This window comes from Trichosurus vulpecula, chromosome 6 (assembly GCF_011100635.1).
Source record: "Trichosurus vulpecula isolate mTriVul1 chromosome 6, mTriVul1.pri, whole genome shotgun sequence".
In the NCBI taxonomy this organism is placed as follows: Eukaryota; Metazoa; Chordata; class Mammalia; order Diprotodontia; family Phalangeridae; genus Trichosurus; species Trichosurus vulpecula.
In genome coordinates this window covers 279,858,322-279,873,278 of record NC_050578.1, presented here as the reverse complement: position 1 = coordinate 279,873,278, position 14,957 = coordinate 279,858,322, and the positions used below count along the sequence as shown (strand labels likewise).

At 43.9% G+C, this 14,957-nt stretch overlaps 1 protein-coding gene across 9 annotated transcripts in view; it reads right to left on the bottom strand.

The window, feature by feature from the left end:
* The window catches only part of PPFIA1 (PTPRF interacting protein alpha 1), a 96,902-nt gene that overhangs the window by 33,130 nt on the left and 48,815 nt on the right, over positions 1 to 14,957 (bottom strand). For 6 of the 9 annotated variants that reach the window (XM_036762717.1, XM_036762708.1, XM_036762710.1 and 3 more), the window contains 8 exons: positions 14,540 to 14,623; positions 10,364 to 10,495; positions 8,608 to 8,670; positions 7,731 to 7,813; positions 7,462 to 7,597; positions 6,296 to 6,519; positions 4,998 to 5,229; positions 3,065 to 3,181 (listed from right to left, as the gene is read on the bottom strand). In XM_036762717.1, the coding sequence (XP_036618612.1) occupies positions 3,065 to 3,181; positions 4,998 to 5,229; positions 6,296 to 6,519; positions 7,462 to 7,597; positions 7,731 to 7,813; positions 8,608 to 8,670; positions 10,364 to 10,495; positions 14,540 to 14,623 (1,071 nt within the window). The remainder of the gene's footprint in view (positions 1 to 3,064; positions 3,182 to 4,997; positions 5,230 to 6,295; positions 6,520 to 7,461; positions 7,598 to 7,730; positions 7,814 to 8,607; positions 8,671 to 10,363; positions 10,496 to 14,539; positions 14,624 to 14,957) is intronic. The other 3 variants (XM_036762713.1, XM_036762715.1, XM_036762716.1) reach the window with 1 other exon arrangement.

Here is a 14,957-nt window from a genome sequence, read left to right as displayed (position 1 = left end):
AAATGATGCTCAGACATAAGCCGCAGCCTTTTCCACATGCTGTCACTCAAAGATTAGAAGGGAAAGGCAAGAAATTCACATACTTTGCCATAGCTAGTAATTTTTCAAATGGGTTGGGAAAGGGGCGGGGTGGGGGTAGGGGTGGGGTAAATTAGCAGTTTTTCTAGAAAATGTGATTTTATGAAATAACTTTGATCATCGATTCAGTTGGATTTTATATCTTTAGCAAATCAATGGAATCTATTAAAGTAGATACTAAAAAAATACATAATATGCAAATGTAAGCATTCTGAAATGCTTTTAAAAATGATTTTATTCAACCTGGCATAGATATAATAGAGCCGGTGTTGCCATTAAATTAGTAGTACTTCCTAGGGGGCCAAAGGCTGCAGGAGGGAATAAATTTGTTTAGGCTGTAGCAATCCATTAAGCTATATTAACTTGATTTGTTTATGTATGCACAAGTAAACATGAATATAGTTATATATTACGATCAGGCCAGATTGCTTTCACTGAGCAGCCATGGAAAGTGCCCATATCAAACTGACTTTCTAATGTGCCTAGCACAGAGCAGGCACTTAAGTACTTTTTGAATTATAGCAGGCACCATTCAAAACTGACAAACAGTACAATGATTGAGTCTAACTTATTGGGGTTCAGCACAAGTAAGGTTGAGCTCTTTAAAGCTACAACTTAAAAAAAAACCTAGCCATGAAAGGCTCTGAGGTTAATCTTTAATTCTGCTCTTAGTTCTTTATTAATTACTCATAATATCTCAATAAGGTGAAACCAACCAAATGAATTTTAACACACATAAATACAAAAATCTTTCACTTAAACAATTCTAGACATAAAGGTGAAAAGGACCCACTGTAATACTGGCTCCCATCAATTAATCATCCATCTATTCCAAATGCCTGGGAAGGTAAAAAAAAAACTAGTCAGCCTGTGATATGACAAATGCTGTCACCGAAGATAACATCATTGTAGGCTGCTTCAGTTCACACCCAGGACACCCTTGGAGGCTCCACTGTTCAGGAGGGACACAGCCAAGTATGTACCATGAGTGGGGCTCCCGAAATGGGGGACTACGACATTTTCCCTGGAGAAGGGGGCACAAAATGAACTGGGAGGGAGGATGTAGAGGCAGCTACCAAAAGAAAGAACCAAAGGCTATCTTTGCAATCACCCAACATCTGAGAGGTAGCGATGGCACAGAGAGACCAGAACAGGGCCGCTGAGCAGAAGTCCCTGGGACACAGCTCAGGCCCAGCAAGAGTCACCCACGTGGAACAATTAGAACTGCTCCAAAATGTTGTAGGCTCCTGCTCCTCAAAGTATGAAGCTGCCCACTGTCACTAGGACCAAGGAGAGGCTGGACAAACCAGGGATGCTTTAAAAAAGAATTTCTCAACCTGGAATCTATGGATAAATGTCAGGAGATGCATGAATGCGTGTGTATGTGTGTGAATGCACACGCACACACACACCACACACACACACACACACACACACACACACACACACGAGATACCATTAACTATATTACCATTGTTACTGGTAACAGATATCAACATTAGGTACCATTCACATGTGTGTAAATGTGTGTGTTTGTGTATATGTATATATCCACACACATATATTTTCCCCACTCCTTGCCCCTAAATGAAATCTAGCGTGTCCTTCCATTATGTAAAAATGTTATTCTGAGAAATCCAGAGGCTGCACCAGACTGCCAAAGCGGTCCAAGACACTAAAAGGGTGAAGATCGCCTGTTATAAAGGGAATCACACAACTGGTGGGCTGTTGGATTAAATGACTCTTAAAATTATACAGCTGAATTGAGTCAACAAGAAGTCAAGTTAACATTTTATAAAAGATGGTGGCCAACTTTAAGCAAATCTCTAAGGGAAAAGGGATGGAACAAGGAGTGGGGAGAAATTAATCCCCCCTGTCAGATCTCCAGAGCAAAAGAAGCACTCCATATCATCGTGGAGATGATCTGTCCCACCTAGAGCTCAACTCTGGGGAACGATGGGGTACTGTGCTAAACCAGAGGTTTTTCAAAAGTTTATGGAAAAGCACAAAGTCAGATGAAGTTGCTAAATCATTTACCTTTCTACGATGTTTCCTTAAATCACTAGGCTGAAAGATGCATGCAAAGAAAAGAAATTCAGAGAGACCAGTTTTATTGTAAACTCTGCAGTTGAAAATAAAAGCATTAGGCAGGTGAACACGTTAAGGAGGAATGCAGGAAAGAGGGAAAGGAAGAAGAAAAAGCAATTTGTCAACGATAAAATATTTTCAGGTAATGAACTATATAATTCCTAAATGTTTACAATGACCAAAACTTGGCACAATACACAAACTTTCTTAAACAACATTTGATTTCATTCTGATTACAAATCTATGGCGTGACTCCTGAACACTGGTCAGAGTGCCATTTGCTCTTGTTAATATTCTGAACAGAGATTCCAGTAAAACAAAAGAATTCTCTGACAGTTCCTGAAAACTTGCCATAATGGAATCCAGGGCCTGGAAAGTCTCCTGCTTTAACGTGACCCACCTGCTTCCCTGCAGAAACTCATTCCAATACCAAATTATCATCACATATTAACACCAGGCAGTCAAAAGCTTCCTTGAAGGGGGCAGAACACTTTTAACTGATCTTCTAGTGGTTGTTAATAGGTCACAACTATACAATACTGTCTACCTTCAGATTTCAATGTAATACAAGTCAGTTTAACAGATTTGCTTAAAGAAAAGTGTCTCTCTGGGTCCGGAACAGCCGGGCCTGCAAAAAAAGCTGGTGCATCTGGATCCCTTTTTACCTGCTGCATTTCATAAAACTGTATAGGGAAGAAAATGAGGAAGGAAGATACTTCAGTCATCTTATATATGACAGAATAAGAATGTAACACGAAATAAATCTGAATGTTCACCACTGCTGAAGCTTTCCAAAACATCGAAAAATAAAGACCAAGAGGGGGAAAACCCTCAGTCACAGATTCCAAGTCTAGCGCAGACACACAATTTCACCCCCAAAACGTCTACTTTGCTTTACCTGAGAGTGCTGTGAAGCCTCATTATAGGATGGGGTGGAACTGGGAGGGGAGGTAGATGAATAAGCTACAGACTGATGGGGAACTGAGGTCTGGATTAGAAATGAATCTGGAGATGGCTAAAATGATAAAACAAAAAGGGTAATACACAAAATCAAAACCAACATTGCAGTAAGTACAGAGTCTGTTAGCCAGCACACTGAGTTTCACCCAATTTGACTGCCCAGATTTTTTAGCTGGCATCGGTAATAAGCTGCAGCCCCCAAGGAGGGCATGGCACCCACCAGGAATGGGGATGGCAAAGGCGGGGCCAGGTCCAGTCACCAAGGGCACCACCAACTGCCCTGGCTCTAATGTTAATATAGCAAGGCACACCCAATTCAGTGATACAGAGGAAACATGCTGGCTAACAACACATGGAAAAATCCAGATGAACTAACTAGTAATAAACTGTTAGAGGTCAATAGAATTGAAGGAAAGGAATGACAGAAGATGGTGACAAGGGCAACATGCAGGGGGCAAACAGGAGTGCTGACCCTGCACTGAAGCCCCTGTATTCAACAGTCAAAACAGTACAACTAATGAGACATTTGGTGGCATATGTCCCCAGCTTCAGGAAGCCAGTGTCTTAGCGTGTATAGGAACGAGGCAGATGTGTGAGCTTTCCACACTTCTAAAAGCTGGGGGTTTAACCCTTTCCTCATCATTATTTTTCTAAGGCAAAGAACAAAAAGCAAGCAACATGTCAGAGTGGCTAGACAGCCAACCTGGGAGGCAGGAAGGCCTGGGTTCAAGGCCCTCCTCGGACACCTGCTACTGTCCAGGACCTTCCACGCGCCCTAAGCAGTGCCGAGCAAGACGTGGCCCTCCCTCTGCCTGGGGGCTAAGAGCTCCTGCCACCAGGGCAGTCACAGCTCCTTGGGAATCGGCAAGCACCAATGTCGCTTTCTGAAAACAGGTTGGTCAGCAGTTGACACATGGATTTCAGTTAGGGTCAAAGAGGTGGGTTAGCTTTTGCAGAAGCCCTTGAAATCCTGCCTCCTTCAGGACATCTGTCTTGAGAACTCTCTCGTCTCTCTCTACACTTTCTGCACCCTCACCCTCATTAATCTATCTCTTGACCACAGTGCAAAGTTGTCTGGGTGTAAGGTTAATGGGGAATAAGTTCTTCCCTGCCTGTCAACAGGCCTTATGTGGAGCCCATTAAGGGAACCTTGCTTGCTTGAAGGAAGGCTTATACACCTATTTTTAATTTCTAATTAGGCACTGAGTCAGGAGGGTTCTGGCTCAAAGCCTATTAGCTGAAAGAGTATATGTTCTGAGAGGTGAGCTTTTGCTTTGGGGGTTCGCTTATGAAAATGTTGTGATTCCCTGGTCAGACTCTTATGTTCAGAGCTCCCCACCTCCTCAGAGGTAAAGGTTCTCTCCATTCAGTGGTGGATTTAAAGCTTTGATCCAGGCAGTAGAGTCCTGTCTGTTGGTCTTTATTTCTCTTCCCTGTATTTTATGTGATTAAGAAGATTGCTGACCCCTGGAACAGCTATCTTTCCTTAGTAAAGCAGCTAAAAGAACCTGCCCTAGCAGCCATCCTGGGTATGCCAGAGTGGTTGTGCTGGGACACAATGCAAATCCTGCCTTAGCACATTTATGCTATTTGTGCTTTCTCATCAGCGCTGCACATGAACCAGGCTGTCCCCGCTCTGACCTAGCCTGGCACCAAAGAAAAAGATACTTCAGCAGTTTGCAGACTGACTAAACCAAATACAAAACTAGTTTCAGTGCATTCAGTTTTTTGGTTTGCATGGTAGCAAAGACAATTCTACACAAGCAACAAGGGTGGGAGGGGCCAGGGGAGCCCCTAAAAGCACCTAACTTCTTTAGAGACCAGACAGAGAAATGTACAAAGAATGGAGAGAAAAAAGGGCAAAGACTTACTAGAGTCATGATCCCCAGCCTGTCCACCTCCCGGGCTGGGCTGTGGGGGAGCCGCCGTGGGGTGGAGCGGCCACTCCCCGGAGGAGAGGAGCCAGCGAGGCAGGAGCCTGGATGTGGGGGAAGGGAGCTCAGTGACCGGAACCGCCCGAGATTGTCCAAACTCCCACTACCCACACGGCTCTCAATTTCCTCTGCCCGCTGCTCTGTATTTTCTTTTTCTTCTTGAATCAATCTAAAACAAAAAGGCTCATTAGTACCTTAGTGCTCTCTGATCTGGAAAGTAAGCACCTTTGTCCTCAAGCCATCCATATATGTGCTACATATACTGACATCATGTGTTCTGCTAGGATAGAGGGTGGCCCCTGCTTCATTTGTCTCCGTATTAGTCTCATAGCCTAGCACAGAGCTTGGCACATGGCATGCATTCACTAAAAGGTCACCCCTACTGCTCAGGGCTCCTCAGCCCTGCTCATCTGGACTTTGGGTACTGCTTTCTGGAGAGGACAGCAGGCCATTTGAGCAGGTCTGGATTGGTACGAAAGCAACAATGAGACACAGACTAGGGTCAGTCTTTGCCCCCATCACCAACAGGTGGTTCTACAATAAGCTAGGACAAGGAAAAGAGAGCAAGTGGAACCTGGGGTTCAGTCTCCAAAGGGTAGGGGGATTTTTCTCAGTTCTTAGTAAAAGAAATGAGGGAGTAAAGAGGATGAGGCTCCTTGTCCTTCACCACTGGTCCTGCCCCACCTTTCTTCCACTCTACCCAGAGGCCCCAGCTCAGAGCTTTCCAGTACAGACCTCCTCCCTTTGCTCCCATCATTCCAAGGCCTCCCCATCAAGCCAGGGACAGCCCAAGGCTCACATCCCCATACAAGGCCTGGCCTGGGAGTGGGCACGTTCCCTTTTTTGAATTCTCCTGTGTGCTGTCAGGCTCACCCAGCTGGCCACAGGCGTGACCTCACGACTTCAAGGACCTCTGCAGTCCAGGAAGGTCGAGAGACCCTGAAGGCAGTGATAATGACTCAGACCTTGTTTAGAGCCCCCCAACACCTATCCTACTGGCCAAGCACAAAGCAGGAAGGCAATAATGAGTTTATTTGGCTGGGCCCTATCATTTCACTAGTCTAAGGTAACCTCCATTTCTGTTCTCAGCTGTCACCTAGAGCCAGAAGAGGGGCAATGCCTCTGGGTCACATAGTCAGGCAGGAGGGAGCAGTGGTCAGACCTGAACTGCAAGGCTAGCTCTCCATTACTTAGCAGAAATATGCTCCCCCACACACACACAAATCAAAATACACCTGATCTCTCTGTTGATGGCATCCAGCTGCTCCTGAAGCATCATGGCCAGCGTCTGGGCATCGGCCTGCCCACCGGGCGACAAGAGATCCACGGAGCTGAAAATAGTATCTCTGTCATCCTCACCGTCAGACACATCCACGTCGCTCTCAAATGCCTGTGCTACGTTTGCTAAGACACTCGCCTGTTGGGCCCGCTCCCAATCCTGCTCATTCAGAGTCTGTACCTAGAGACAGCAAGACCAGGTTCTAGTCAGATGGGTGTAAAATGACACAGACAGACCCAGGCAACTTTGCTGAAAATCATGTTAATGAAATATGCAAATACTTCATGAGTAATTGAACTTGTTTTAAAATGCAAACACAGACAGTATTTGGAGGGGGGAAGAACACGTCGGACTTCCATGCTGCAGCCATCCAGCAGTCAGCAGTGTTTCAGGAACAACAAAAAATAAAACCAATGGTTTAGTGCCTTCTACACACCCTGAATGGAGCTGCATTCTGGTGAAGTGATAGTCGAATGCAAAAGTAAAGGGCTCGTTCTAAAGCTGCTATGCTAAGAAGGAATCGAGAACCCAGAGAAGTCTTGTCCAGACTAGGTGGAGCTACTGACACATCATAAGGACGATGAAGTAATCAATAACTCCACCTTACCAATGGGTCTTATCCTCCGCTCTCCAGCTTTGGAACTGGAGGGGGTGGGTGAAGTCTGAGGCTGGGACCCGGGACGTGGAGAGCAAAGAACAAGGTCTCTGGAGAGGCAACAGAACTAAACACGAAAAGCACAGAGCTGAGCACTCTTGCCCAAAGTCTACGGGTCTGGGGTGCAAAACGGAGAGTCTATCATCAAATTACTTTGACTCTCTTTAAATTATGTAACATTTTAAAACCCAGACATTCTAAAATTATATAAAAAGTATATGCCTCTTCAAAGGCACATAAAGAATAAGACTGAGTATGAGTATGTAAAAAAGTTCATTTCAGATATAAATTATTTTAAAAGTGAAAGCAGGATCTGACAGGGCCACATGACAACTTCAACAACTGCTCTAAAGTATTTTCTTAAATCAAGAGTAGGCTACAATTTATAATAAATTTCCAGCAAGGCCTCCCCAGCTGCCCATGCTCAGGTTCTTTTGGTCTCCTACTAGTAGATACTGCTTGGTTACCTTGGAAGGCTCATCCCGGAGAGCCGCCAGACGGCCCTTTTGGGCCCGCCGCAATACTGATGTGGTGCCATAAGGATCGGTGGGACTCTCTGCCACAGGATACCGGAAATCTGGTACACTGCCCAGGTGTGGGCGGCTGCAACATAAAGAAAAATAGCCAATGCTCATAGAAAGCCAAGCTCACGCCCATCTAAGTCTTTGCGAATGAGTAACATGCCTGAAAACAAAATATTCTTAGATAACAATTCAGCGGCCACCCGCATACCCACCCATGATGCAGCGAGCCACCACCACGCATCCTCATCTGGTCTATTTCAGCCCTTAGGGCTTCCATGTTGAGCACCAGCTGGTCCTGGGAAAGGGGGCAAGGGAAACAGGTTCTTGAGCCAAAGCAGTACTTTTCCATTAATCACATGAATCAAATCTGGATACATTCTGCAGTCAGAACTACACCCACAATTCCATGAGGGTTTGGCACCTATTCTCCTAGCCATAAGTTCCCTGGGAATGATGGCAGCTATCTCATCTTCACCTCCCTGTCTGTAGCCAAGGTCTCCCTAACCTAGAGGGGTATATGCCTCTTCTGGGTGAAGAAACAAGCTAAGCCATTTTCATCTGCTGCATTTCATTAAAATGAAATTGAGACTCAATTATAAAACATGTAAACTTGTCGCCTGGTAAATATCAAGTAAAGGGGGTCAGGGTAATCTATTCAGACTAGTCTTCCCCAAGTGAGGCCCCAGAGAATCCCCTCAAGCAAACACAGCACTGGCCTCCAAGGTTCTCTAGAGTAAAGATGCATTTGAGACACCAAGTTACCCCAAAAGGCTTTAGACACTCAAGGAAAAAAAAAATCACACAAATCCAACAGGAATCCAAAGCTAAAGTAAAAATTCATGGTATGAAACATATTCAAAAACCAGGCCCAAATTTTCTATCAACTCTAATTTTAAAACAAATGCCAATTATCACTTCTTCCCAAATATATACTGAGCTCTAACCCACCGGTGCCAAAAACAGCTGTCAAATAATTAGAAGCAAAATACACAGCCTTTCAATTCAGCCTCCTGCCCACCAAGAGGCTCAGCCTGATGCCACGCAGGCCATCTCCCTGCTCAACCACGGAACTCAAGTTTTTATAAATACCTTGTCGTGTTGTGTTTCTTCTACTTGTTTTTTGGCATTTTCAACCTCTCGAAGCAGAGAATTCTAGAAGAGAGAGATTCACACAGCTAAGAGTCTTCCTTCTGACACCTACAGAGCTGGTCTACAGAGTCTTCAGACATATATCAGCAGAGGCTGGATGGCAGGAACCAGACAGGGAGCAGCACAGACAGGTACACTGGGGGCAACTGTGGAGCGGCATGGCTTACCCTTCATCACCAGACATTCTTGGTCTTGTTTTTCTCTTGATTAAATGGGCTACCACTTTGTTTTGTAGCTCATTAAGGACTTAGTTAATATGACACACTTTTATCTGTACTAGTGTCTCAGCATTCCAGAGACTATAAATGTCTTAAAAATCCAGGACCAGGTCTTAACTGAAGTTTGCATCTTCACAGTAGGTAATTAGTAAATGTTTAGTCTACTTTTTAATCACCTGTTAATTCATTATTCATTTTGTATGAATAAAATTGAATTTCAAATTGATAAAGCAATACTTCAAATCTAAACATGATACTTCTAGCAACACCATAAGCTGGAATGCCCATCTCATCAAGTCCCTAAAAAATTGTCATCTAAAAGAGAATAGTCTGTGGCAGCGAAGAAAGAGTCTGAACACATTAAATGCAGAATTAATGAACAACAATTATTGCCACCCAACCTACATGCAAAAGCATTACTGTCCACTTCTCAGAGTGGTAAAGAAGCACTGTCTGTCCTCCTTATAATATGACTGAATTAGAAGCCAGGGAGGGACCACTTCCTCTGAATCTTTTTTGTGGGTGACAAGGCAAACAGCTAAGATTTAGGTCGCGGGCCGTGGCCAATCAGAAGTGGAGCTCAGAGAATTCCTATTTGCTCCCAAAATAGTTTTTCAAAGAAACTTGGGAGATGGAAAGGTTTCTTAAAGTTATCTCCTTTAACACCTTCATTTGGTAAATGAGGAAATCAAGGCCCAGAAAATTTGGGGGAAGTGATGAGAAAAAAATGAGTGGCCAAAGCAGGACGTGAATTCCCATCTTTTTAAACTTGGTCCAGGGCTTTTCCTACAATTCCAGCACATGGAAAACCTCTCATGTCAACATGGTCAAACCCTGCAAATCCATGTCTTACATATGCCTGGTCAGGTACAATCCTATACAATTCACTACTTGCCATACAAAGATGGAAATACTGACCTTCCCTCGATAAAGGATAGCAGGTGGCTCCCCATCCCTAAACATTTCCTGACTCCCATTACAGAAGCAAGTCTAGGAAATGAGCCTCGTCGCAATTTACTGGGGCCAATCTATACAGCAAATGAAGCAAACCTTTACCATTGCTGATATACCGGTCGTCCACCCAAACAAAGTCTCACCCATAACAGTCTTCAAAATCAGGCTCAAAGGAAATCAGCAAATGGGGTGGAGACACAGAAAATGCTTGCAAACTATGAAGTTCCAAATAACTATAGAGTTCTAGGAGCATTGCTAGAGAGACCACAGTAAAAAGAAGTTGAACCAGAAATAATTAACAAGCTTTCCTAAATAACAAATGAGCCAATAGGGTACAAAGTAGTTAACAACAGTAACAGTGAAAGCATTTATAGGCAATTTTTTTCCATTTGAAAACCAATTTCTACTTTTCTAAAAGAGCACCGAACCCCAATAATTTACTTTGTTCCACATACAGAACGGTAATTCTACTCAGGTGGCATCTGAAAAGCTGCCTCTGCCCCAGCACCTTCACAGCACCGTACCTTATCCTCCAGAGCCGCCATCCTCTCCTTAAGGTGAAGCTGGAGCCTCTCATTGGACTCAGAGAGGAGCTTGTCCACGGTGTCTGACAAACGCTTGTTATGTTCCTCGTTCATCTTTTCTCTCTGCCGTGCCTGAGACATCGGAAAGAGAGCAGAAAATGAGCTAAGTTCCTTTTCCTTTTTCCTTTCTTCCTCTCCTGTTTCATAAGCATTTTCCCATGAATACAGAGTAATGATTTCTAGGGAGGCAAACAACCAAAAGATGACATTGCAAAGAAGATGAAAGATCCCTTGACCTAGGACTTTTAGGAAGGAACAGGAGCAGCAGAGTCCATGTCAGAAAGCATAGATCTATTGAGATGCATGTGCAAAAACGGATACAACCAGAAACTTGATTTAATGCAGAAAAAACCTCTGGCTCCAAAGTTTAAAAAAAGAATGTTTTCATTTAAATTCAGAGGCCATGTGTCCAAAATGAATTCAGCCGACAAGAGGATTGATTTACAGCTCTCTCATTGTTTCTAATTTGCTCTCAGACACAATGAACCTCCTCAAATTGGAGCCTCCTAGACACAGCCACTAGTGAGGGCCAGTCCAGCATCTGAGGCAGCCCTGATATATCCACTTACATAAAACAGCTTGGACCAGGTCACCCAAATACTCAAAGGAAGCCACGACCTCGGTTTAGGAGGAACTCTCTCCAATAAGGTCCATCTCAGCCCATCCTGTGCAGCTCTCATCTGTGACATCTCCAAGAGTCACCAAAAGACATGTACTCGGTGTGTGGGGGCCTTCCCTGCTCACTCCCAACAGCACAGCAGTATCAATAGAGAATCCTGGCCATCCACCTGTCCTGATCACACTCAAGTTATCTCCTTCTGTATCATGATCCTTAGTAACACCCTTGACTGGGATGCCTCTTTGGAGTCTCTTAGATTATATGGTTCAGAATGCTCAGTCACCTTTGTATTCCTCCCAAAACGATGTGCACCTTTATTCTTCACAAGTGATGGAAAAGTAACAAGATGCTGGGTTCTCCTACAGCTACTAAAGGAATTTATATCTTTTTAAACTACAAAGCTCAGTAACTCTCACTGATACAACACCGGGAAGGTTTGGCAAAGCATTTTCTTCACAGCCCAAGGATATCTGGATCCCAGATTTAGAGCAGGAAGAGTATTGAGAGGCCATCTAATTCAACTCCCACATTTTCCAAAGGAAGAAATTGATTACATAAACAGCAAGCTCTGGAACTGAGCAGACTGACTAAGCTCTGCATGCCACTGTTGAGTATTAAAAATCACGAGGCCATATGCAGGGTCTCCTCTTTGAAAAAATAAAAAGGCAGCTAAATCAACCAATTATAAAGGAGTAATGAAGTGAGCTGCCACGATCAGAAAGAGGGACACTGTCTAAACCAGTGATTTGTGAAATGTGGTCCTCAGACCCCTGGGGGTCCTTGAGACCCTTTCAGGGAGTCCTCAAAGTCAAAACCATTTTCATAATACTAAAGTGTAACTCTCCTTCTCTCTCTCACAAGTGTACAATGGAGTTTTCCAGATTCTACATCACGTTTGAATTAAAAATTTAGCAGCAAAGGTGAAGAGTGAGTTAATATCTCTGCTGCAGAATTATACTATTGTCTTAAAAATAGATAACTCTCCAAACATGGCTAGACTTTGCTGTTTTGCTTCTATTCATCCAATCTGAACATTAACTAATCTACGTGAATGAATGCTTAGCAACAAACAAGTAGTGACGAAATACTCCAAGTGCTTGAATCTCCTGGTTTATTCTGGGGTTAACATTTGCAGTAATAGGGCAAAAGTAACAGTGAGTAAAACAGCAACCACAAAAACAGTGGCTCCAAACCATCCTGGTCATAGTAGTCACTGTAACGTCGGCCACCACCCCCACACCATCACCACAACGAAAACGGCCATCTCGAAGAAGGACGTCCTTGGTGAGGCAATACAAACTGACAAACCGACACACTTTTTCAGTATTCTAGGACGGAATACTGCTGCCCAACTACAACCTCTACGTGGAGGAGAAGCCTGGATATTTGGCGAACCTCTGCTCGCAAATGAACAAAGTGAGTCTGTCATTTCAAGGGGAACAACTGACAGTATTTGTTGCCGATTATCAAATCAGAGCTTTCAAGCCAAAATTGGAATTTTGGAAAACTTGCAGAAACAGCCACGAGCTTGACGGCTTCTCCCAACTTTAAGCCAATTCTGCTGAGATCTGCAGCACTTTCCACAAATGGGACCTTCAGACTTTGTATAATGCAGACTGTCAGAATCCCCTTTCTTCTAAGTTCCTCATATGAGTGCCTGGTGGCAGCTGATCTTCCTTGGGTCAGCCAGGAGAAATCAGAGTCTTCAGCTCCTAAACCACTGTGTCTGGCATGGGTGCTCATCTGCACTCAGCCCCACACTTCTGACTGGGAAAAACTCCATTTGTACAGGACTCATTTGGCTATGAAGTTTTTCCTCAAATTGAGACAAAATCAACCTTCCTCACCAGACATGGAATCAAACAGTGTAGAATCAAAGCTCACATCTGCCATACAATAAAGGCATGACTAGGGGTAAAACTCATTGACTACATCTGAGCCTGTTTCCTCATCTGACAAAAAGAAATTCTAATACTCGCACTACCAATTCCCAAGGGTTATGCTTATCCAGCCCTAACCTCCCTCCCGATCTCCTCTGACATTTCCTATGTCTTACTGAACATCTCAAATGGGAAATCCCAGTTATCACAAACTCACCATGTCTAACACTGAATGCTTTACCTGTCACCCCAAGCCTCCCTTGCTCCCAAACCTTCTACTACTGCTGAGGACACCACTGTCCTCCCACTGTCCCGAGGTCAGCTTCAAGTCCTCACTGTACTTCACCCCCACATCCAATTTGTTGCCAACACCTGTCGATTTCACTTCCATACCATCTCTTGCACATGTGTCTTTCCCTCCTCGGACACTGTCACCACCCTGAGGCAGACCTTCCTCTTACACCTGGAACACTGGGAGAACCTGCCGGTTAGTCTGCCCATCACAAGTCCCTCCCCATTCTAATCCATCCGACACTCAGTGGGCAAAGTGATCTTTTTAAAGTGCAGGTCTCCGAAGTGGATAGAGCAACCAGCCCTGGAGTCAGAAGGACATGACTTCAAATGCAGCCTCAGACCCTTAGTAGCTGTGTGACCCTGGGCAAGTCACTTATTTACACAAGTCACTTACACTGACTGCCTCCCCCCAAACAAGAAAATAAAGTGCAGGTCTGACTATATTACATACCTACTCAATAAACTCCAGTGGCTCCCTAACACCGAGGATCAAATATAAAATCCTGTTTTGCCTCCATCTCAAAGCTGCTGTTTTTTAATTCAAATTCAAAGCATAGGTAAGAGATAATGTTATTAACTAAACAAGAGATAGAAGCAATTACAAAAGACAAAACAGAAAGCTCTGATCATAAGAATCTGAAAAGTTGCTGCACATACAAAACTGAAAGCATCTAGAATAAGAAAAGCAGCATCTGATGGGGGAAAACAGCCTCGGATCAAATTTTTGTGAAAAGGGTTTCCTATTCAGGATTATATGTGTGTGTGTGTATACATACACATACATACTCATGTGCACAAACACACACACACCCCCAAAAATAAATGCTGCAACATACTCAGAGGTAGAAAAAAGTGAATGTTGCAAAATTAGAGAGAACAAGTGTGGCTCTGACAAAACCATATGAGAAGACATTCCCACTAGCCCATCTCCCTTGGTCGTGGTGGGAGGTGCACAAGTGTGGTACTGCATGTTTTTTCAGGTTTTTTTTAATATCTTGATCAATTCTGCTGATTTTTTTCCTCTTTTTTTTTTCTTTAAAAATATGATTTGTTATAGGAGATGGTTCTCTGGGAGAGGGTAGGGGGAAAATACTGAGGAAAATTTTCATGCTACAAAATAATCAACAAAATTTATTTTTGAAAAAAGAGTGGATTATAACAAAAAAGTAATGAGTCCCAGGATCTATGAGTCTATGAGCATCACAAAACAATACAAGGTAGCAAACTTAAAGAGGCGGGAGAAAGAAGAGAAACCAGCAAAGGACAACAGAATGGTCACCTAGTAACCTAGGACCTCTGTCCTGGGGCTGGTGGCATACGTACCCTCTGTAATTCTTGATTCTTTTCTTCCAGTTGGGCCTCCATCTGTCGTAATCTCTCTTCAATGTTGCCGTGTCTCTCCTCAGCCTGCCGGGGGCAAACACATTAGTACGACCGAGTAATTAAAAAGCACTTACAACATGCTGTGGGAACTACCGCCATAGCAAAAAGCAGAACGTGCTGGGCGCGAGTGACACTTTTCACCCCTACCGAGGGCACCTCTTCTACCTGATTCTATCGCAAACCTGTGAGTTTTCATGTGATAAAGAGTGAGCACGTCATCCTCTGCCTTTGGTGAACTGTGCAACATCTGGTGCTAGAGATTTTCCAATTCCACCTCCCCCCAGGAAACACTGTCCCCAGTCCTTAAGAGGCCTTCAGTTAGTGAGCACAGAAAGCAGAAAGCGGCAAGCAGAAACAG